Below are 25,691 nucleotides of genomic sequence, written 5' to 3'. Positions count from 1 at the left end.
ATGCAACAACTCGGCATGGCATCTGCCACCCAGGGAGCATCATGGATGAGCTCATTTCCTTTTATGCATCATTCCCTTTAATGTCTGAATCAGAACCCCCCCCCCTTTGAGGATTATCTCTGCTGGACACCGGGCTACTCTCTGTCTGTCCCTCTGATGAATTAAAGTAATTTAAAGGCAATGGTTTGATGTGCCAGCCCAGGTGTCCTGCCCAGTGCCCACCCTCTCTCCACAAACGAACACACCACCTCTGACTGATTCACTCGAACAACTGCTCAGGTGACGTGCAACAGGGCTGCCTGATTCAATTAAGATGCCCCTGGTCAAAGTAGTGCACTCAATAGGGAATAGGGTGCTATTTGGGATGCAGATAAGATGTTACTGAGCTAGCTGCCTGCAGTAGGAATTACTTTTGGGGCTTGGTGTTCAAAGTTCAGTCAAGCAACCACTGTACTGATGTTCTCCATTCTGTCAGTCAGTGAGAGTATGTTTACATGCACATTAATAATTATATATTAAACTGATCATGGCAGTAAGTTGAGTATGACATTAGTCATGTAAACACCTTACTCTGCTTATCTTAAATTGGCCTACGGTCATAATCGAAGTAAGCATACGCCAACTGTAATATATATAAACTGTATATATTAGTCCTGAGCGACATGGCCAAAATATCTTATCAAGCTATTTTTCAAATGTTTGACGGTACGATGGTATTTTATGTATTTGAATAATACAAATTCTAAATTTGCTTTATGAGTAGTGCGTGACCATACAGTGGTAACACATCCATTCTAAGTGATTTCAATGGGTCTTTCTCCATTCTGATTGTTTAATACTGTTCAATTCAACTTCAACCTAAAATAATTTCCTGCATTTCCATCAATTTCTGCATTTTCTGTACTCATTTGAGATCAATCCACACTGCCATGTAGGGCTGCATGATATGGGCAAAAACAATTGCCTTATTTTTAACCAAATTTTGAAATTGCGATTTGACTTGCAATTTAGATTAAAACACTTGGGTGAACTGTTGGAATCATGGAAATATAATGTTTATTCTAATTCTATAGTTAGAATATAATAGTGGGCACTTTGAATACAGTGTTGTTTGACATGACAACAAATGAAAAAAAAAAAACAGGGAGGAGTTATTGTAACAGGCTAGGATGATGTTCAGTGTTTCCTAGGGAACCCTATCATCTTTATTACATTAAATGTTTCTTCATATAGCCAACATATTCATGCTTCGCCTATTCCTCTTTGATTTAGAAAATACTGTTGCACAAACAACATGCTGATTTAGTCCTACACCAGAACTGGTATCAGGCTGTATTAGCTAGCTATTTTTGATCTGACTCAGTACATTTATTAGCTAGCTACCTAGCCAGCCAGGTAACACGATTTAGTTTAACTTGCAAAGAAAAGACAAACTAGCTGTTTACAGGTGTAAGAAACACAAACTAATTGTGTAATTATAGAACGCTTGTGGATTTATATTAAGAAGTGGAAACAACATCGTTGTCATCAACATTATTGCATGTGCTGCATTGACCATACAGACTGAACGCAAGTCTCTCGTGGTCAAGCAACAACAAAAGCGCTTGTTTAGTGACAGGGGACAGGGCTAGGTCTGTGTGGAAAGTGGCATGGAGAGAGAGAGAGAGAGAGCGAAGAGGGATGACTCAAGTAGCGGTGTTTACTATAAAAATGGACGTCACACACTGCATATCACATTTAACAAACCAAACATTTAAAAACTGTTATCAAATGTAAAGTAAAAACCCAAACCGGTCAAAGCATCAATACCAGTATATAGTAAAATATGGTATACCACCAAGCCCTAATATACAGTACCAGTCAAAAGTTTGGACACACCTACTCATTCAAGGATTTTTCTTTATTTTGACGATTTTCAACAATGTAGAATAATAGTGAAGACATCAAAACTCTGAAATATGTTATGGAATCATGTAGTAACCAAAAAAAGTGTTAAACAAATCAAATTTATTTTATATTCTTCAAAGTAGCCACCCTTTGCCTTGATGACAGCTTTGCACACTCTTGAAATTCTCTCAACCAGCTTTATGAGGAATGCTTTTCCAACAGTCTTGAAGGAGTTCCCACATATGCTGAGCACTAGTTGGCCGCATTTCCTTCACTCTGCAGTCCAACTCATCCCAAACCATCTCAATTAGGTTGAGGTCGGTTGATTGTGGAGGCCAGGTCATCTGATGTAGCCCTCCATCACTCTCCTTGGTCAAATAGCCCTTACAAAGCCTGGAGGTCTGTTTTGGGTCATTGTCCTGTTGAAAATCAAATGATAGTCCCACTAAGCGCAAACCAGATGGGATGGTGTATCACTGCAGAATGCTGTGTGCCTTGAATTCTAAATAAATCACAGACAGTGTCATCAGCAAAGCACCCCCACACCATCACACCTCCTCCAGTTTCATCAGAGCACTTGATGGTTGTTGCGACTGCACTTGAAGAAACTTTCAAAGTTCTTGACATTTTCCGGATTGACTGACCTTCATGTCTTCAAGTAATGATGGGCGGTCGTTTCTATTTGCTTATTTGAGCTGTTCTAATCATAATATGGACTTGGTCTTTTACGAAATACGTTTATCTTCTGTACACCACCCCTACCTTGTCACACAATTGATTGGCTCAAACGCATTAAGAAGGAAAGCAATTCCACAAATTAATATTTAAAGTAACAACGCACACCTATTAATTGAAAGGCATTCCAGGTAACTATCTCATGAAGCTGGTTGAGAGAATGCCAAGAGTGTGCAAAGCTGTCATCAAGGCAAAGGGTGGCAACTGAAAAATCTCAAATATAAAATATATTTTGATTTGTTTAACACTTTTTTGGTTACCACATGATTCCGTATGTGTTATTTCATAGTGTTGATATCTTCCCTATTATTCTACAATGTAGAAAATAGTAAAAATAAAGAAAAACCCTGGAATGAGTAGGTGCGTCCAAACTTTTGACTGGTACTGTATATAAACTCAGCAAAAAAAGAAACGTCCTCTCACTGTCAACTGCGTTTATTTTCAGCAAACTTAACATGTGTAAATATTTATATGAAAATAACAAGATTCAACATCTGAGACAAACTGAACAAGTTCCACAGACATTTGACTAACAGAAATGGAATAATGTGTCCCTGAACAAAGGGGGGGGGGTCAAAATCAAAAGTAACAGTCAGTATCTGGTGTGGCCACCAGCTGTATTAAGTACAGTATAAATGTGAATCCGACCATCACCCCTGGTGAGACAAAACCGCGACTCGTCAGTGAAGAGCGCTTTTTGCCAGTCCTGTCTGGTCCAGCGACGGTGGGTTTGTGCCCATAAGCGACGTTGTTGCCGGTGATGTCTGGTGAGCACCTGCCTTACAACAGGCCTACAAGCCCTCAGTCCAGCCTCTCTCAGCCTATTGCGGACAGTCTGAGCACTGATGGAGGGATTGTGCATTCCTGGTGTAACTCGGGCAGTTGTTGTTGCCATCCTGTACCTGTCCCACAGGTGTGATGTTTGGATGTACCAATCCTGTGCAGGTGTTGTTACACATGATCTGCCACTGCGAGGACGATCAGCTGTCCGCCCTGTCTCCCTGTAGCGCTGTCTTAGGCGTCTCACAGTACGGACATTGCAATTTATTGCCCTGGCCACATCTGCAGTCCTCATGCTACCTTGCAGCATGCCCAAGGCACGTTCACGCAGATGAGCAGGCACCCTGGGCATCTTTCTTTTGGTGTTTTTCAGAGTCAGTAGAAAGGCCTCTTTAGTGTCTTAAGTTTTCATAACTGTGATCTTAATTGCCTACCGTCTGTAAGCTGTTAGTGTCTTAAAGACCGTTCCACTGGTGCATGTTCATTAATTGTTTATGGTTCATTGAACAAGCATGGGAAACAGTGTTTAAACCCTTTACAATGAAGATCTGTAAAGTTATTTCGATTTTTACGAATGATCTTTGAAAGACAGGGTCCTGAAAATGGGACGTTTCTTTTTTTGCTGAGTTTACAAATATATGCCATTTAGGAGACGCTTTGATCCAAAGCGACTTAGTCATGCGCGCATACATTTTACAAATGGGTGGTCCCAGGAATCAAACCCACTACCTTAGTGTTACAAGCGCCATGCTCTACCAACTGAGCTACAAAGGACCCACACCATTACAACACCTGGTTTTCAGCAGTGGCGTGTATTCATGGATGCCAAGGGAAGCCAGGCTTCCCCCAATTTTTTTACCAAGAAAATAAGAAACAAAACATACAATTATGTATCTTTTGTCTCTCTGTGTTTTCGTAATTTTCCTTCAGGTCGTAAGAGGCTGAATGTAGCCTCTGAGCAGGCGAATCAGCTCCCCTCTGTCTCTGTATATGCAGGCCATCTATCTGATGCGGTCTTGTCATAAAGAGTATGACATTGTTGCCGTCCGTTGCATTGAATGCAAGGGAAGCCAGCGAGCATTTGGCCTCCCTTGATAAAAAAGTATAAAAGAATAGCACCCAAACAAGGGCACTGCGTTCATCCACCTCTGGCCTGCTCGCCTCCCTACCTCTGAGGAAGTACAGTTCCCGCTAAGCCCATTCAAAACTGTTCGCTGCTCTGGCACCCCAATGGTGGAACAAACTCCCTCACGACGCCAGGTCAGCGGAGTCAATCACCACCTTCCGGAGACACCTGAAACCCCACCTCTTTAAGGAATACCTAGGATAGGATAAAGTAATCCTTCTAACCCCCCTCCCCCTTAAAAGAGTTAGATGCACTATTGTAAAGTGGTTGTTCCACTGGATATCATAAGGTGAATGCACCAATTTGTAAGTCGCTCTGGATAAGAGCGTCTGCTAAATGACTTAAATGTAAATGTAGCCAATCAGCGTTGAGCTAAACTGAGTGAGCTCAACTGTGAATGGTCCCAACACACCCAACAACAAAAAAGTTGTTAACGGAAGCCAGTTTGGATTTGGCTTCACTCCTATCACAGAGAAATACTTAAATCGATAGAAACAACTTGAATTGTTGCATCTCGTTTTGTTGTTGTCCTCCAGTGGCTAGCAAGCTAGATAGACAAAAATTGTCACTTTCCTAAATTAGCCATGGATGGAGATAGGGATTTGACTTAATTCTCCGTACTGGCCAATGATTATAATGGCAATTCTGATTCAACCATAAAATACATTGTGCCCCTGGACTGAGAGGAAGAAGTTCAATATGTAGCTAGATGTAGAAGGCTAATGTTAACTAGCTAACGTTGCCCATGAAAGGAAGTTAGGCTAGCAGGCAAGCATTTTAGCCAGGTAGCCTAGTACAACAAAAAAATAAAAGAGTGTACTGTATGACAGAGTCAGAATGGCATTGGCGTTTCTCTACAAGTAGGGTGAGACAACATGTTTTTCTACTTGCGCAAACACACACAAATCAGAACCATGGACAGCCCCATCACATTTAGCTTACGTTGATTGGACTAAATTGTTTTTGGTATCTTTTAGTTGTCACTGTATTAGACTAAGCATTGGTGATTTGATGACTTGAAATGTTGAAGTTGAAATGGTGCTGGAATAGTGGAGGCAGCTCCTGTTTTCTTTGAGACTTGCAGTAACTCTCTGTAGTTCTAAATCAATAGCTGTTTGGTAGTCCGAAAAATGCTGTAGGTCATGTAACTGTTCGTTACATGCAATATGCTTTGTGGACTTCACCATAAAGAGGTTGCTCTCCAGTTTTGTGATGAAACAAAGGTGCGGTTGAATATATTCTTGCCTAGTTAAATAAAGGTTCATTAAAAAACATATCACAGTCACATGGCATATGAACTAACAGGTTATAGAGCAAACAAAGCAATTATCACAACACATAAGTTGCAATATGGCTTTTTTTTATGGCTTGGCTTAACCAGTGACTTTACCCACTCACCACTGGTTTTCTGCAAAGTCTTTTCAAATCATTAGGACATGTAAACCCCTTAAATCAGAGTCACAGCTGTGTATTTGCTAGCAGGAGCAGCGCAAGCTTCCTTCTTTTGCGGGAGTGAAGTGAAATAGTTTTCACATACAAACTTTATATGTCTGAACTTCCCAATAATATAATGGTCGCTCGCTGTGGAAGAACTTGAATTTTGATGAGTGATTTTCTGCCCCATCAGGTAGCCTGATTTCAGATGTGTCCATGTAAACAAGATTATTAGGAAAATCGTTCTTCCTACAAAGCATGCAAACTTTGAAATCTAACTATTATCTTAATCTGACTATTCAAAAGAATCGTATTATTGTGTGCATGTAACTGTACTCAGTGTGCATGTCTTTTGAGTTTTGAATAGCTATATGGGATAGGTCTCCATAGAAGAACAGTGAATAAGTAATATGGTTAGTGTGCGTCTACAGAAAGTCTCTTCTGACTCACAGTGTACTGGTTACGTTACAATTCATGGGATATACATGTAGATCAACATAATTCCACCTTTCATCCAAACGACCTGAAATGACTCTCAAATTAATTCTGTGTCATTTCAAAGGCCTTGAAGGCACAAGAGCAAAACAAAGTTTCATTGTTTGTTATGGTTCATCAGGTGCTTCTCGGGGCAAACACCAGGTTGACATCAGGTTTCTTACCAGTGAAATAACCCTGACACTCAGTTAGATTATCAGAAAACAAGATTACATGTGAGGGGTCCTCAGGAGACAGATATCTGTGAACCCGGTTCTCTCCTGGTCACTGTTCGCACACTCACACAGAGTGAGAGTGAGAGAGCCTCTCGGAGATCTGGCATGACAACCTGAGACTCCCCATACACTTCTCAACATGCAGGTTCATGTCCTTCATAAACATCTCCTTTGAGCTGCATTTCAGTGGTCATGTAAAATGGAAACCTGTTTCTGGCCAGTTAGTCTATCTATAATTTACATTTAAAAAAAATGCATGACCACAGACCATTCAACCCATGTAGTATCATAATGTATAGTTGGCACCAGAGTGGTATACTACGAAGCAAGCTAGATCTGCTCAGGGTTTTCTAAAGCTAGCTAGCTCAGGCTTTATCCATATTACAACGGTGGATATTGCTTGTCAGCCTGCCGCTAACTCTAGCAGGCGTGTAACTGCTCGTGCATGATGCACGTGGCTAGTTCGAACTCTACATCGAGACAATGCTGAAACAGCCATCAATGGGCGAGTCAGTGCCACATTTTCATTTGTGCCAAAATCAAATTGAAAGAAAAGGATTCTTGCAAATTCAGTAGGCTATGGTGTGAAATAGTATCACTAAAATAATTGTATTGTCATAAAAAAGTTTTAGTGTGAGTGAAGTTTCAAATGCATTCTGTCATGTCTAAATGTGCAATGTGGTAGGTATTATAACATTACAAAAAAGATTGACACACAAAAACAACATTTGATTAAATCAAACGTTTATCAGTCGTCTTACTCAAATGAAGGGGATGATGACGCAATCTTTGCGAGACGGAGAGACTCTGATTTCATTTGTCCTCAACTCGCGGCTCAGACACTTCATTCAAAATAAATGGAGTTAGCCCTAAGTTAGCCTGCCCCGGAGCAGGTTATTTCTAACGGATTCGTTGCCATAGAAATGTACCTGGTCAAAAGGTAAGCCACTTTCGTGGTACCGGTTATCCCGAGTTGAACTCGGGATAACCAAAGTTACCTCAAACCTGATTCGTAGTATAGGGCTTAGGTGTGATCGGAACCATGTATGCCAGACATCCTGCTTCCACAAACACACAGGCCTGCCAACATAGGAAGTTGTACACAGATGGCATCATGAATGCAGTGTGGAGCACATGAAATGAGACACACACACACACACACACACACACACACACACACACACACACACACATCTTTTAAGGTCTGATAATCAGATTTAAGAAGCCACAGCAGCACTGAAAATGGAATCCCTCTTTTTCAAAAGACACAAGACACTGTTGGAAACACACAAAAAAAAACAAGTAGATGAGTCACAGTCCTATTAAAAGGGGCATTGTGGCTTTAATATCATTAGGATCTTTTAATGAGCCCTGTGTAGGTCTTTCAAAGGGTATGGTTGTCTAAGTGGGATATGATGGATATAGGCTTGTATCTCAGATGACAGCTTTGAAGAAAAAAAACAGACAGATGCCTCCTAATTGGGTTAATGTGTGAACAAGAACAGGATATCACTGGGGAGATGATACGGGTCGCTTTGTGCCTGTTTATGGATGATCAAAGTGATGATGATACCAGAGCTCTCTCTCTCTCTCTCTCTCTAATTACATTTAGCCTTAGTCAGTGCAAAATCCAGCTGTTGAGAAAAATGAATAGAAACTGAAAATATTCATAACCCCTCCTCTTCAGGAAGTGAATTGGAAAGAGTAAAGGACCATGACTCTTTCATGCTTTGTCCTCAAAAAAATGTATTTGACATAGATGGAAGAAAAAAAAACAATTTCATTCTGTTATAATCAACTGGTCTACTAGATACCCAAGTTGGGCTACTTCTGTTTATGGGTCATGTTGGTTGGACAAAGGAGCAGGCATTATTGACAAGCATGGTTCATGGAATTATCAACAAGCACTGTTATATTGTAGCCTAGCCTAAAACTAGTCTATAATCTCATTCAAAACGTATTTAAGAGTTAGAACGGATATAACATTCACATTCCTAAATACAGTATTTCCCACTGTATGGTAATTCATTCAGACTTGAATTCATGATTACGGCAGTCTGACTCCGAGGAAAAGCAATAGCCTGGGACAGCACTCTCATCCAAAGTTGACTGAAAGACACGGGTAACGTTAGTAGGCTATTTAAATTGTTATTATAGATATCCATTTACCTGTAGGATAGCTGTTTTCTTAGCGCGAGGTGCATGAACTCGTCCAGCTGGTTGTCCGTTGTTGTCATTTTGACAGCTCCCTTCCGTACTTTCCCGGACGCCTTTCCCAAAAAAACTCTATGCAGGCCTATATAAAAGACAAATTTGGCTTTTGTTGTTCAGGAAAATATCCTCCTCTTCGATAATCTCTTCTAACCTCGTGGTCGCCATCTGTTCAGTGTGTGTAGGCTGACTGGAGTGACACATCTTTGAAAACAAAGCAAATACGATTCCCAAAGCGGCACGCGCACCCTCGTAGACACATCAACCGCAGAGGGAGCTCGTCCAAATGTGAGGACCCGTTCACCATGAAAAGATGATTAGTTGAAAAAGAGTGTAAATGTACCCCAATAGTAAAATTAGTTGTTACATTCATTTGGGAATCTGTACAAATACAAAAACGAATATAGTAGGGAAGTCGATGGAATGAACTGTTGCACAGTCACTATGGGGAGCTTTTCCATGATATGGACAGTATTAGGCCTACTACATTACACAAACTGACGTTTGACCAAATCGAATTGGGGGAAATTACACATCCATTGGCCTCAGATTGGTGATGTTGGTATGAAAGCAATAATCAACACGATGACACAAAATAAATAGCTTAAAACAGATCAATAGCTTTGGTTTTGTACTGTTGATTTTGTTATAGGTGCTGGGGGTCGCAGGATTTAGCTATCATTTTCTTTCTCAAATGGCAAAGATAATTTGGTATGGTCTCTTTAAAAGTTGCTGCCCACACACCAATACACTGATTTTACAGTGAAACTATCACTTAAAGGTGCTACACAGGATTTTTTTGTATTTCTGCATTGTAATTTCAGAAAATGTCCATAATATTACCCACAAATGTTGTGATTGGCTGTGATATTCACCTATTGATTTCTCCCATCAGAGTTGCATCTGTTGTCAAAATGGGAAAGCTGTTTTGACTTTGTGACTGTGTTATCTAGTGGAAATCGGGTCAGTCACCAATGTAGAAATCGCTCTGTAATTTCCAGGTTTCTAAAATTCTACACTGTTCGCTCAATTTCAGTTTATGTGATAAAACAAGCACTGAACAGTGTAGGGAGTCATTGTACCATCTAAATCGCTGTGGAGTATATTTCCAATAACAAAAAAATCAAAATTATAAGTCTCAAGCGCGACCCTCAGCCTTGTTATGGGAAAATGTGATGCGGGGGGAGAGAGGATTTGTTTTGAATGTGCCTAGTGCAATTCACCTAGCTTCCACAAAGCGGAGAAATTCTGAGAAATTCTAGGTGTAGCACCTTTAAATAGCAGCCAACCTTTGTCACTGTTGATACCCTATGGCAGGTCGTGATTCGCTGAAGTTAACAGAAAAAGTGGTTTCTTCCCTTTTCCATGATGGCAGCCTCCCAAAATCAATATCCGCCATTCCAAAATATAGGTATAAGCCTTCTACAAGTTCTCATCTAACCAACCATGTATAGGTTATTCACGTGTCCTTGTGCCCTTTGAAAAGTGTTTGTTAAAAAAGCGCTACACCCCAAAAGGTTGCACCCTGTTCTATTGATTTCAGCGTGATATCGAGGATAACAAAAAGTGTTGCATTAGGGACCGATCGAAATTTACTGTTAAAAATATTTTCACTTGACTCTCCCCTTGTACTGTAAAATAAATTGAACACCCTCCCCCTCATACAATTAACTCAAAATAATGTTTACGCCCACAAATATCAATAACTGTAGCTACCCTGTGTTTATAAATGTGGATATTGACTTTGCCACTTCAACATGCTTTTGTGTCACAGGGCTATGGGCCAGAAGGTTCACTGACCACCACAGACAAGCTCACTCTCCCTGTCTGTTTCAATGCTTCACTATCACAGACGGTTGCAGACAATGATCAGCTGGGGGAATCCGATTTTCAAAATGTTGATGTCATATTTATAATTATATACAATATATGCAACAAATGTTCCAATTTCTAGCTTTACCCTTAGACTTGGCGTGACGTAGTGTCCCCATGAGTGACAGATCACTGAGCCAATCACGGCCCAACACTCTGTATTTTCTGCTGAAACACCTGCATTTGGGAGCTGCCTTACTCAAGAAAAAAAAGAGACCATGATTGTACGCGGCTTTATTAACTCAATGATATATATTTTTTTATTACATTGTTTGCAAACTGATATGTGACACGTATTAATTCCAAAATAACATGCAAAACAGGCAAGCACAAAGGCCTACTCTACTGACACTGACAACAGATCAATAAAAAATGACCTTGTCTTAAATGCAACCATGTAATCTAGGCCAAAAATGGGTCCTGGCTAAAAGGATCCAGCGTTTGTCAAATTAACATCAAAAGTGTTTTATTTTTTTATTTTAGCTAACCCTAACCCTTTTCCTAACTATAACCTCATTTTCCTAACCTGCTGCGTAAATTCTCCTAATCTGCTACGAAATGTCAAATATCACGTTAATTTGACAAAAGCTGGATCACTTCTAGCCATGACCATGAAAAGGAAGAGGCAAATTGTACAATATCACATCCATATACCCTGGAAGACATGATTGTCCCAAAAAATCCAGTGGCTATCATATATTCATATAATAACCCATCATAATGTGTTGCACTGGACTACTGACCTCTGCCTGACCCCCTGTTTCTGTAATAAACTGCATGCATCTGGGTCTTCTCCTGAGCCTTGATAGTTTATGATATTTTAAACATACTCTACTTAAATAGGCTATTGTTGTATGGGTGAAATTAAAAGCATTGTCAAATCAAAAATCAAACCAAATTTATTTATATAGCCCTTCGTACATCAGCTGATATCTCAAAGTGCTGTACAGAAACCCAGCCTAAAACCCCAAACAGCAAGCAATGCAGGTGTAGAAGCACGGTGGCTAGGAAAAAAACTCCCTAGAAAGGCCAAAACCTAGGAAGAAACCTAGAGAGGAACCAGGCTATGAGGGGTGGCCAGTCCTCTTCTGGCTGTGCCGGGTGGAGATTATAACAGAACATAGCAAGATGTTCAAATGTTCATAAATGACCAGCATGGTCAAATAATAATAATCACAGTAGTTGTCGAGGGTGCAGAAAGTCAGCACCTCAGGAGTAAATGTCAGTTGGCTTTTCATAGCCGATCATTAAGAGTATCTCTACCGCTCCTGGGTCTCTAGAGAGTTGAAAACAGCAGGTCTGGGACAGGTAGCACGTCCGGTGAACAGGTCAGCGTTACATAGCCGCAGGCAGAACAGTTGAAACTGGAGCAGCAGCACGGCCAGGTGGACTGGGGACAGCAAGGAGTCATCATGCCAGGTCGTCCTGAGGCATGGTCCTAGGGCTCAGGTCCTCCGAGAGAGAGAGAGAAAGAGAGAATTAGAGAGAGCATACTTAAATTCACACAGGACAAGACAAGTTCCAGATATAACAAACTGACCCTAGCCCCCCGACACAAACTACTGCAGCATAAATACTGGAGGCTGAGACAGGAGGGTCAGGAGACACTGTGGCCCCATCCGATGATACCCCCGGACAGGGCCAAACAGGAAGGATATAACCCCACCCACTTTGCCAAAACACAGCCCCCACACCACTAGAGGGATATCTTCAACCACCAACTTACCATCCTGAGACAAGGCCGAGTATAGCCCACAAAGATCTCCGCCACGGTACAACCCAAGGGGGGCGCCAACCCAGACAGGAAGATCACGTCAGTGACTCAACCCACTCAAGTGACGCACCCTAGGGACGGCATGAAAGAGCACCAGTAAGCCAGTGACTCAGCCCCTGTAATAGGGTTAGAGGCAGAGAATCCCAGTGGAGAGAGGGGAACCGGCCAGGCAGAGACAGCAAGGCGGTTCGTTGCTCCAGAGCATTTCCGTTCACCTTCACACTCCTGGGCCAGACTACACTCAATCATATGACCCACTGAAGAGATGAGTCTTCAGTAAAGACTTAAAAGTTGAGACCGAGTCTGCGTCTCTCACATGGTAGGCAGACCATTCCATAAAAATGGAGATCTATAGGAGAAAGCCCTGCCTCCAGCTGTTTGCTTAGAAATTCTAGGGACAATTAGGAGGCCTGCGTCTTGTGACCGTAGCGTACGTGTAGGTATGTACGGCAGGACCAACTCGGAAAGATAGGTAGGAGCAAGCCCATGTAACGCTTTGTAGGTTAACAGTAAAACTTTGAAATCAGCCCTTGCCTTAACAGGAAGCCAGTGTAGGGAGGCTAGCACTGGAGTAATATGATAATTTTTTGGGGTTCTAGTCAGGAATCTAGCAGCCGTATTTAGCACTAACTAGCTTTGCCTAGCCCCATTGAATAAAAAGTATTTCTTATAGCCCAACTATTTTCTTTCATTTACAATCTAACTTCTTAGTGATCCCTTCGCGTCCTTTACGGCGAAAGCAAACCATGCTATTATCTGAGGATAGCACCCCATCAAACAAACACATGAAAATCATAATTCAACCCGTCAGGCGCGACACAAAAGTCAGAAATAACGATATGATTCATGCCTTACCTTTGAAAATGTTCTTCTGTTGGCACTCCAATATGTCCATTAAACATCACAAATGGTCCTTTTGTTCGATAAATTCTGTCGTTATATCCCCAAAATGTCCATTTATTTGGCGCGTTTGAATCAGAAAATACACCGGTTCCAACTCGCGCAACATAACTACAAACTATCTAATAAGTTACCTGTAAACTTGATCCAAACATTTCAAACAACTTTCCTAATCCAACTTTAGGTATTTTTAAACGTAAATAATCGATCAAATTTAAGACGGAATAAACTGTGTTCCATTCCAGACGAAAACAAAGTGGAGCGAACTTTCAGGTCGTGCGCCCCAACCACAACAGTACACTTGGCTATCCACCCAGATAGGAAATGGCTACTTCTTAATTTCTCAAAGGAAAAACATCAACCAATTTCTAAAGACTGTTGACATCTAGTGGAAGTGATAGGAACTGCAAGCAAGTGCCTTAGAAATCTAAATCCACATAGAAAACCCATTGAAAAGAGAGTGACCTCAAAAAAAGAAAATCCTGGATAGTTTGTCCTCGGGGTTTCGCCTGCCAAATAAGTTCTGTTATACTCACAGACATAATTTTTAACATTGTTAGAAACGTTAGAGTGTTTTCTATCCAAATCTACCAATTATATGCATAGCTTAGCTTCTGGGCCTGAGTAGCAGGCAGTTTACTTTGGGCACACTTTTCATCCGGACGTGAAAATAGTGCCCCCTAGCCTTAAGAAATTTAGCATAGACAATGTAATTGTTGTGGTAGTCTTAGGCAAACCATCTTCATTATCACAGTGGCACCCAAGTGCTACTCAGACCTTCTGGGAGAAAAGTATCTGGCATTGAACTTGGATCCCATCTCCTGCTTCCACACATTTCACCACCTAGATTACAAGGGTTGGTTTGCTTTAAACAATTTAATGTCAGCACAATATATGTACAAAATCCAGTATACTGATTAGGCTCATGTACATTGTGTACTGCTATTGTTTTTAAATTGAGAACATAAAGCTGAACAATGTATGAGTTAAGCTATTATCAGCTTCAGATGCACAATGTCAGGGGCTGCATTGCAAATGCCCATAAGGCTAATGCCATCATACTGGAGTTGGGAACCACTGCTGTAGACCTATGGCTGCATTGGCGTTGCATGCCATTATCAGCTGCAAAATGGTTTCACATGGCTGATATACTGACATTGTGACAATTAAAACTAATTGGAGAGCTTATGACTGAACAAAAAGGTAATGTTAATTTGAGAATACAACAAGGAAACAGACAAATTAGAGACAGATTGCCTTCCCCTCTTTATTGCAGGAATATGATCTGCTATTAATCAACATCGACACTGGTTCATCTTAAATAATACTTAAGTTAACAATTAAAACAAGTTTAAACACTTAACTTCAAATAATCAACACTATTTCATATAATTTCAAAGTCTACAAGTAATCTAACTCATATGTATTAGTAACAAGCAGGTTATTATACTCCAAGGCTCGATCCTAGGCCCCATGCTCTTCTCAATTTACAACATAGCTCAGGCAGTAGGAAGCTCTCATCCATTTATATGCAGATGATACAGTCTTATACTCAATTGGCCACTCTACAACAAAGCTTTCTTAGTGTCCAACAAGCTTTCTCTGCCCTAAACCTTGTTCTGAACACCTCCAAAACAAAGTTCATGTGGTTTGGTAAGAAGAATGCCCCTCACCCACCGGTGTGATTACTACATCTGAGGGTTTAGAGCTTGAGGTAGTCACCTCATACAAGTACTTGGGAGTATGGCTAGACTGTACACTGCACATATCAAAGCTGCAGGCTAAGGTTAAATCTAGACTTGGTTTCCTCTATCGTAATCGCTCCTCTTTCACCCCAGCTGCCAAACAGTGATTCAGATGACCATCCTACCCATGATAGATTACGGAGACGTCATTTATGGATCGGCAGGTAAGGGTGATCTCGAGCGGCTAGATGTTATTTACCATTCGGCCATCAGATTGCCACCAATGCTCCTTATAGGACACATCACTGCACGCCTCTGTAAACTGGTCATCTCTGTATACCCTGCCGCAAGACCCACTGGTTGATGCTTATTTATAAAACCCTCTTAGGCCTCACTCCCCCTTATCTGAGATACCTACTGCAGCCATCATCCTCCACATACAACACCGTTCTGCCATTCACATTCTGTTACAGGTACCCAAAGCACACACATCCCTGGGTTGCTCCTCTTTTCAGTTCGCTGCAGCTAGCGACTGGAACGAGCTGCAAAAAACACTCAAACTGGATAGTTTTATCTCCATCTGTTCATTCAAAGACAATGGACACTCTTACTGACAGCTGTGGCTGCGTCGCATGATGTATTGTTGTCTCTACCTTCTTGCCTTTGAGCTAACTACCTAGCTACAAATGCATTTAGTTACAACAATAAATACATCACGATAGCTAGCGAACTAGCTAATATGAATTAGAAAGCTGGTGATATTTAATACACTTAGCTAGATATACGGTATGTAAATTTAGCTAACTAGCGAACATTATATTAGCAGCTCATTTGAGTTAGCCTGCACACTAAGTTTCTGTAGCAAGCTAGCTAGCTAATAATACATGTTTTTTAAATATTTACTTACTTGAATAGGTTCTCCCAATTCCTCAGTTTTCTGGGTCCTTAAATAAACAAAATAATGGGCAATCTTATTGCCGATGGTAGTTTCCGATGGTAGTAAAATGCAGCCAGCCATGTGGACGATTGGAGAACTTCCAACAAACTGACTTTGGTCTTCCAACATGGCATCTGGTGCGGTTGCTAGATGATTTGAGACACAACTGCAAGCCCTCTGTACGAGTATTTCATTAATACATTTTTTTACCCCCATTTTCTCTCCAATTTCATGATATCCAAACGCGACCCAATTACAATCTTGTCTCATCGCTGCAACTCCCCGAGGAGAGGCGAAGGTCGAATCATGCGTCCTCCAAAACATGACCGCCAAGCTACGCTTCTTAACACTCGCTTAGGAAACACTGTTCAACTGACTACCGAAGTCACCACAAGGAGTCACTAGAGTGCGATGAGCCAAGTAAAGCCCCCCCGGCCAAATCTTCCCCTAACCCGGACGATGCTGGGCCAATTGTGCACCACCCCATGGGATTCCCGGTCACGGCTGGGTTGTGACACAGCCTGGGATCGAACCCTAGGCTGTAGTAATGCCGCAACACTGCGATGCAGTGCCTTAGACCATGCGCCACTCCGGAGGCCTCAGGGTTTCCTTTAAGGAAAATTTGGTGGACAACATGCCGGGGAAGATGTTAATTTACTGGACATTTAAAGACATTTGAGAAATTTGGAGCAGCCAGCACCCCACTAAAGGAGGGATATTGGCTAAATGAGCCACATTTACATGTCCTTAAAAACAGCCTAAAACACATTACAAAAACACTATTCCTTGTGTTTGGATGTGTAGCACATACAAAACTTTATAGCCAACTTTCCTAAAACAATCATTTGAGCACTAAATGCATCAGGGCATTGCACGCATAGGCCTAGGTGTCCACTGTAAAATATGAATATAAAAATATATATATTGCCTATATAAAGGAAGAGAAGTTTAGGCCTATCCCCAGAGAGATTGCGATAGAGATATGCCGGTGGCATGCTACAACACCGACATGCAATTCTTTATGCCAGATGGCTACTGCATCTGCTGTACAGATTTAGGGCTCTATTTTCGGCTGGCGTTAGTTAATGCGGCGCTAGTGTCAAACCCATGTTAGTTTGAAATTTCGTCATGTAAAAACTGGCGCAATGGCATTTTCCAGCCCAGACGCCAGGTTAGGCAATTGGCCTGTTTTACAGGCTATCAGCTCACTTGCGCCCAGATGGGAGGGGTGGAAATATTTGAGGCGTGTCTTTAAAAACACGATCCAAAGTGCTAATTTCAGGCAGCGTTTATAGCGATATTTAAGACCAACCAAAAGCTGGTTTTAGCGGTAACGCAGTTGTTAATGGCATGAATTTTGACAGCGGAAACGCAGACTATCCAGCCTTGACGCACACTGCCCATATGCGCATGGAACAACAGTAGCCTAATGTGCTTTTTGTGCCTGTTTACTTTGAATTTAGAAACGTAAAAAACGATTGTTTTTTCTCCATTTAATTTAATTTGGTTAAAAACCAAGGATAGCCTCCCTTCCTCTCAGTGAAGGTTGTTTTGTCCTGCCCAGTGCAATTAGTCAAGACTGTCAATAAAGGGTTTGGCTCGTGAGACCGATTGGAAATACATCTTAATCACCGAAGTATTATTAAAATATAAAGTTTGAGAGCAGTAAAACAGTGAGCTGATATTCCCTTTTTATCTATGCATTGTAGGCAGGCCCACATTATTTTAGCCATGCAGATCCCGTTTTGAAGATGCGTAAAACCCCCTCTATGATGTAGGCTACGTGTCCACGCATCATGAAATGAGAACCTTGTTGAATACCGGTGAACCTCATTTAGAATGTATCTAATATTTGCTTGTTTTTTCATATGTTCAAAACCCAAGCCCTCCCTTAGGCCTACTATAAGGAAGCCTGGTTCAACAGCAATGCGTGTCTTTCTTATCCTGGTGGTTTTATGATATCATTACATTTGACATGTATTTGTTGTTTAATTAAAAAATATATATTGTTTGTAATAAAATTTTACAAAAAACAAGCAATCTTATTAGAATGATTCACCTTCCTGGTTTTATGGTTACAACATCCATGTTCGCTCATGTAATTCAACTTCTGGAGATGTGTGAATGCGATCTGATCTGTAACATTATGTTCATAAGACATAGGCCTATTTGGGAGCAGTATAATGGTGAGTGGACATTCTCCCATTCTCTTCATATTGGATCTTTGTCCAGCTACTGTGAAAAGTTTGGATGTGTCTACAACCCTCTATAGTCTGTTTTAATCACATGCCCATGGGAAGAAATTATGGTGCCTGTAAGTGTGGCAAAGCCTATTTAAAACGAGTTTAGTCTTGGTTAGAATTTGATTCGAATTATTGAGTTTCTGTAAATACTCAACTACATAAATACACAACTTCAAGCAACCACATATTTTGCCATGGATCACGTTCTGATTGACCAGTGAGGGGCCAAGCCTTGACCCACCCACAACTTCTTTATTCATCAAAACCCAGGCCCATAGACTTACAGGAGGTTAATTCATACATTTTCAATCACAATATATTGTATAAATATAAGCATTATATTGTTAGAATATAGGAGTAACTCTGTTAGGCTTGAAACACTATTAACTCTAAGTTCAACTGTAGGAGTCAGTTGGAGCACCAGTAAGCACTGCCTTCCTATCATAGGCTTGCAGTAGCTAAAGCTTAATAGCCACATTCACACCAAACCTTCAAACGTTTCTGAACTTGATTATGTTAGTATCAAATGTATTGTTTATAGAGAACACATGAGCAGGCTATTATATTGTGGCAAACACAGCATTACAGTTGGAATTTAATTTGGCCAAAGACCAAAATAAGACTCAGATGCAGACAGTTCGACTCACAGAAGTTTATTTACAAAGCGGGGCAGCCAAACGACAGGTCAAGGGCAGGCAGAGGGCAGTAATCCATGGCAGAGTCCGTAAAGTACAGAACTGCAGGCAGGCAGAGGTCAGTAATCCAAGGCAGTGCCAAAAGGTACAGAACGGCAGGCAGGCTCAAGCCAGGCAGAATGGTCAAAACCGGAAGACCTAGAAAACAGGGACTAACGCAAACAGGAGTATGGCAAAACGGGGGTTGGCTTGACGAGACAAGACAAACTGGCAACAGACAAACAAAAAAACACAGGTATAAATGCACAGGGGATAATGTGGAAAATGGGTGAAACCTGGAGGGGGGTGGAGACAAGCACAAGACAGGTGAAACAGATCAGGGTGTGATAGAAATAAAAAAATTGCAAACTGGTTTAAACCTTCACAAAAGTGTTGAACAGGCTATATTGTAGCAATTACCAACAAAGGCTGGTGCCTACCCTACCCAACAAATGACAGAAATAGGCTAACGTTGTTTATTTTATAACAGACCTAGTAATCTTAAACTAAATATGGAGCATACAATTAAAAAGACAGATCGAATTTAATTTAGCCAATGAAAATGTCTCAACAGAATTAAACAAAACAGGTTTTGCATGTAAAAAAACTGGTTTTGATTAATAAATAGGCTTATATTAATAGCAATGATATACAATAATAATAATGAGAAACACAAATATTATGAATAAATGTCAGGTCCAAAATTGCATCCTATCTGAATAGGTAGTTGCATATTTTCAACTCTAGGCCAGCTGATGTTTTTGTCACCAAAAATGTTGCATAGGTATAGCGAATGTGCCCACTCTGGTATTGGCGCGTGCGCTCTAGCCAACAGCTTGCAGATACAGTGCGGGGTATAGCCTATTATATTATGAGATTATTATGTGCGAGATTATAAATGTGCAAGATAATTTTTTATTTGTCAAATGGTAGCCAAGCATCGATCATCATGTCACCAGAATATGACCCTCCATATTTATTGGAAGGAGCATCAACCTCATCACTGTGGACTTTCACCACCCTGTGAAGTTCATCATAACTTATTTCATCTGTAGCCTAATAAAGTTCATGCTTACCCAAGATGTCAATCCATTTTTTATCTGACATTAAAAGGTTAATGCATCTTAAAGCCTAAAGTTAAGGCTATTTTACAAGCAAATGTAACATTCAACCTTAAAATTAGTAACACATCCATGGCCACATTTTGAGCTTACTCTAACTATAAATGTATTTTTCTGTAATCATAGAAAGCATGCAGGTTCAAGATAGCAGGTCATCGCAGGTCTGTGGAGATCTTCACAATTGCTTTAATAATCTGAGCAGAATCTCGAACGGCATTGATCACTTGCACTATGCAGCACCCACTCGTAGCACGCGCTCCAGCAGGTATATCTCACTGGTCACCCCCAAAGCCAATTCCTCCTTTGGTCGTCTTTCCTTCCAGTTCTCTGCTGCCAATGACTGGAACGAACTGCAAAAATCTCTGAAGCTGGAAACACTTATCTCCCTCACTAGCTTTAAGCACCAGCTGTCAGAGCAGCTCACAGATTACTGCACCTGTACATAGCCCATCTATAATTTAGCCCAAACAACTACCTCTTCCCCTACTGTATTTATTTATTTATTTTGCTCCTTTGCACCCCATTATTTCTATTTCTACTTTGCACATTCTTCCACTGCAAATCTACCATTCCAGTGTTTTACTTGCTATATTGTATTTACCTCGCCACCATGGCCTTTTTTTTGCCTTTACCTCCCTTATCTCACCTCATTTGCTCACATTGTACATAGACTTATTTTTCTACTGTATTATTGACTGTATGTTTTGTTTATTCCATGTGTAACTGTGTTGTTGTATGTGTCGAATTGCTTTGCTTTATCTTGGCCAGGTTGCAGTTGCAAATGAGAATTTGTACCCAACTAGCCTACCTGGTTAAATAAAGGTGAAATAAAAAATAAATATATACTTCTAATGTAATCTCATCTGCAATCCAGGTCATGTGGTTCTGCTACTAGATGAAGCACAATGGTAACACATACAGTTTTTGTATACTGTAAATAAACACAATTTTACATTGTATTCCTCAACTTTGCTGTGAATTTAAATGGTTGAAAGCGCAGTGACAGACATTTGGGTGACTAAACCAAAAATCGTTTATCCATTGGAATTTGGTTGTGCTTTTAGATTGTTGAAAGTATAGAGTTAACACATTGGAAATGTAACTAACTTTTGGCTGTCTTTTTAAATAGGTCAATATACACTGAGTGCACAAAACATTAAGGACGCCTGCTCTTTCCATGACATAGAATGACCAGGTGAATGCTATAATAACTTATTGATGTCACTTGTTAAATCCACTTCAATCAGTGTAAATGAAAGGGATGAGACAGGTTAAATAAGGATTTTTAAGCCTTGAGACAATTGAGACATGGATTGTGTATGTGTTCCATTCAGAGGGTGAATGGGCAATACATAAGATTTAAGTGCCTTTGAAGGGGGTATGGTAGTAGGTGCCAGGCGCAACGGTTTGTGTCAAGAACTGCAACGCTGCCAGGTTATTCACGCTCAACAGTATCCCATGTGTATCAAGAATGGTCCACCACCCAAAGGACATCCAGACAACTTGACACAACTGTGGGAAGCATTGGATTCAACTTCCCTGTGGAATGCTTTCAACACATTGTAGAGTCCATGCCCTGACAAATTGAGGCTGTTTTGAGGTCAAAAGGGGGGTGCAACTCAATATTAGGAAGGTGTCCTTAATATTTTGTACACTCAGTGTATGTTGTCAGCATATTGTAGTGAATGGCGGGGCTAGGAAGCGAAACCGGTTCGCTGGCTTGAAAGGCAAACACCCTACGCATGGCGCCAATAGGGTTTGTTTCCCTGCCCTGACATTCCTTCCAATATTTTACATAAAGCATAAACAACTCCTAGGAGGAGACCAATCATCTATTCAATACAGAAACCATGGCCTGGCATACCGGCCACAGCACTGGCATACCAGACACCCCCTCAGCCCCTGCAAGGCTACGGGGCCCACAAGCTCTGGGGGCCCAATGCGCCTGTCATTGATGTACTTAAAAAATATATATATATATTTTTATATTTATATTTATATATTTATTTATTTATATATTTTTATATATATATAAATAATTTTGACAGTAAACTTCCAAAAAGTCCTTCATAAACCTGTACTAGGAAGCGAAATATTTGTTTCTTTCAACAATGTGACTGATCAAAGTGCTTCAGGCCTTGAAAAATAAATAACTGAACTGATTGAAAGTAAGGGGATATCGGTGAACAAATGCCGTGGTCAAGGCTATGACGGAGCCAGGGCAATGAGTGGAGCTTACTCAGGTGTTCAAAAGCACATATCAGACGAGAGCTTCTTAGGTAGTTATTTATTAGTTTTAGTTTAGAAAATTATCTCTTCGCAGAAGCGACAGTTACAGGGATGGTTAAAAACTGCTTGATTGCTGAAGCAACATCAGGGAAACTGGGCTAAAGGGAGTGGTGTTTCAAATACAGCAGTTCTGCAACATCTTCAATTGAGCCTCTCATTCTCCTTAATTGTCGGCCTCAAAAAGTTACGGAAAGAGATTAACTGTATAGGAAGCTCTGGGACAGATCGTCAGGATACTGGACAGACAAAAAATTGGCAGATGCAAACAGTTGATCATGTTCAGCAGACAACAGTTTTTTGGTGACAGTTCCACCTGTCACCAGAGGGCGGCAGAGACCATCCTAGAGACAATTATGACACTCAGGTGTGTCCTATTACTCATTATGATTTCCCTGTTAAAAGAGGTGTGTTTTCTGGTATCCTTTGCAGAAGCTTGAAATGTTTAGTGCGTGCGTGCGTGCGTGCGTGCGTGCGTGCGTGCGTGCGTGCGTGCGTGCGTGCGTGCGTGCGTGCGTGCGTGCGTGCGTGCGTGCGTGCGTGCGTGCTTTGTTTTTGAGACTTAGTGTTGAGTTCAAGACAACTGGGAACTCGGGAAAAAAACTATCTTCGACTGGGAAAATATGTTTTGAACGGTCATCCAACTCAGAATTTTAAAACAGGAACTCGGGACTCTTTCTAGAGATCACTGACGTCATGATTCAACCTTGTTTTTTTTAGGATTCCCAGTTGTCTTGAAAGCACCTTTGACACAATTTTCCCACAAGAAGGATCACTGTGCCACCTTCCTGTTCAAGTGAGCACAGCACAACAACATTGAGTCCAAAAATGTATTGTATTCTGTTGCATAAATTAGCTTATGTACTTTTCAAGAGGGGATACTATATAATGTTATTGGGTAACCATGTTTGCCATTGACAGTCTCTCTTTCCAATCAAATATTTATTTTCAACAAAAATTCAGTAATAGACCCATGTACACTGAACAAAAATATAAATGCAACATGCAACAATTTCAAAGATTTTACTGAGTTATAGTTCATATAAGGAAATAAATTAATCAGGCCTTAATCTATGGATTTCACATGACTGGGAATGCATCTATGCTTCTGTTGGTCACAGATACCTTAAAACAAAGAGGGTTGTGGATCAGAAAACCAGTCACTATCTAGTGTGACCACCATTTGCTTCATGCAGCACGACACATCTCCTTCTCATAGAGTTGATCATGCTGTTGACTGTTGTCCCACTCCTATTTAATGGCTGTGCAAAGTTGATGGATATTGGCGAGAACTGGAACACTGTGTTGTACACATTGATCCAGAGCATCCCAAACATGCTCAATGGGTGACACTGGTGAGTATTCAGGCCATGGAAGAACTGTGACATTTTCAGCTTCCAGGAATTGTGTACAGATCCTTGCGACGTGGGGCCATGCATTATCATGCTGAAATATGAGATGATTGGCAGCGGCTGAACGGCATAACAATGGGCCTCAAGATCTCGTCACGGCATCTCTGTGCATTCAAATTGCCATCAATTTAAAATAAATATTTGTTGTCTGTAGCTTATGCCTGCCCATAGCATAACCCCTATGCCACCATGACCCTCTGTTCACAACATTGACATCAGCAAACCACTCGCCAACACACTGTTGAGCATTTGCCCACTGAAGTCGATTATGAAGTCACACTGTAGTCAGGTCAAGACCCTGGTGAGGACGACGAGCATACAGATGAAGTTCCCAGAGACCGTTTCTGACAGTTTGTGCAGAAATTATTCAGTTGAGCATAGGCCTGTTGCGGTGACAGTATTACCGCCACACCGGCAGTCACGAGTCATGAAGGCAGTCAAATTCCATGTGAACGTTTAGTCACGGTAATTAGGCTTCTCCAAGCTCCAATGCTGCTGAGACATGGTAACTTGGTAACTGCCTGGTACTCAGCACTCTATTGTCCCTCTAATCACTCTGACATCAATGCAAGTGCACAGATGACATGTATTTGTTCTGCTGCCTGTTTTCGAGACAGATGCATGATAATGGTCCATTCTAAATCAAAACACATTTTTACACGTATATTATTTAGTATATGTAAAGACAAGAATAAATCAAGAATAGTCTGATGGGTGACAATATTAGCCTATCACTTGTGAATTATATATGATCAAATGTTATTTGCCACATGCTCTGAATACAACAGCTAGACCTTACCGTGAAATGCTAACTTACAAGCTCTTAACCAACAATGCAGTTCAAGAAAGATTTAAGAAAATATTTACTAAATAAACTAAAGTAAATAATAAGTAACACAATAACGAGGCTATACACAGGGGTACCGGTACCGAGTCAATGTGCGGGGGTTAGTCGAGGTGATTTGTACATGTAGGTATGGGTAAAGTGACTATAAATAGATAAGACAGCGCATGGCAGCAGTGTAAAAACAAATGGGGGGTCAATATAAATAGTCCGGATAGCCATTTTATTAAATGTTCAGCAGTCTTAGGGCTTGGGGGTAGAAGCTGTTAAGGAGCCTTTTGGTCCTAGACTTGGCACTCCGGTACCGCTTGCCGTGCGGTAGCAGAGAGAACAGTCTATGACTTGGGTGACTGGAGTCTTTGACAATATTTGGGGCCTTCCTCTGACACCGCCTAGTATATAGGTCCTGGATGGCAGGAAGCTTGGCCCCAGTGATGTACAGGGCCGTACACATTACCCTCTGTAGTGCCTTACGGTCTGATGCCGAGCAGTTGTCATACCATGCGGTGATGCAACCGGTCAGGATGCTCTCGATGGTGCAGCTGTAGAACTTCTTGAGGATCTGGGGACCCAGGCCAAATCTTTTCATTCTCCTGATGGGGAAATGGTGTTGTCGTGCCCTCTCCGCGACTGTCTTGGTGTGTTTGGACCATGATAGTTCGTTGGTGATGTGGACACCAAGGAACTTGAAACTCTCAAGCCGCTCCACTACAGCCCTGTCGATGTTAATGGGGGCCTGTTCGGCCCGCCTTTTCCTGTAGTCCACGATCAGCTCCTTTGTCTTGCTCACATTGAGGGAGAGGTTGTTGTCCTGGCACCACACTCCCAGGTCTCTTACCTCTTCCTTATAGGCTGTCTCATCGTTGTCGGTGATCAGGCCTACCATTGTTGTGTCGTCTGCAAACTTAATGGTCGTGTTTGGCGGGAGCCCCCCCCCCCCCCCCCGTGTTGAGGATCAGTGTGGCATATGTGTTGTTACCTACCCTTACCACCTGGGGGTGGCCCATCAGGAAGTCCAGGATCCAGTTGCAGAGGGAGGTGTTTAGTCCCAGGGTCCTTA

The 25,691-nt window shown here is 41.3% G+C and overlaps 1 protein-coding gene across 1 annotated transcript in view; it reads right to left on the bottom strand.

Annotated features, from left to right (window-relative positions):
• Window positions 1-9,155, bottom strand: part of dgkzb (diacylglycerol kinase, zeta b) — a 102,000-nt gene extending 92,845 nt beyond the window's left edge. The window contains exon 1 of the mRNA XM_023984892.1: window positions 8,842-9,155. Within this exon, the coding sequence (XP_023840660.1) occupies window positions 8,842-8,909 (68 nt within the window). The 5' untranslated portion in view covers window positions 8,910-9,155. The remainder of the gene's footprint in view (window positions 1-8,841) is intronic.
• Between the last annotated feature and the right edge of the window lie 16,536 nt (window positions 9,156-25,691).

The sequence above is a fragment of the Salvelinus sp. IW2-2015 genome, linkage group LG4q.1:29, assembly GCF_002910315.2.
Source record: "Salvelinus sp. IW2-2015 linkage group LG4q.1:29, ASM291031v2, whole genome shotgun sequence".
Taxonomy (NCBI): Eukaryota; Metazoa; Chordata; class Actinopteri; order Salmoniformes; family Salmonidae; genus Salvelinus; species Salvelinus sp. IW2-2015.
This window is presented reverse-complemented; position numbering and strand designations above follow the sequence as displayed.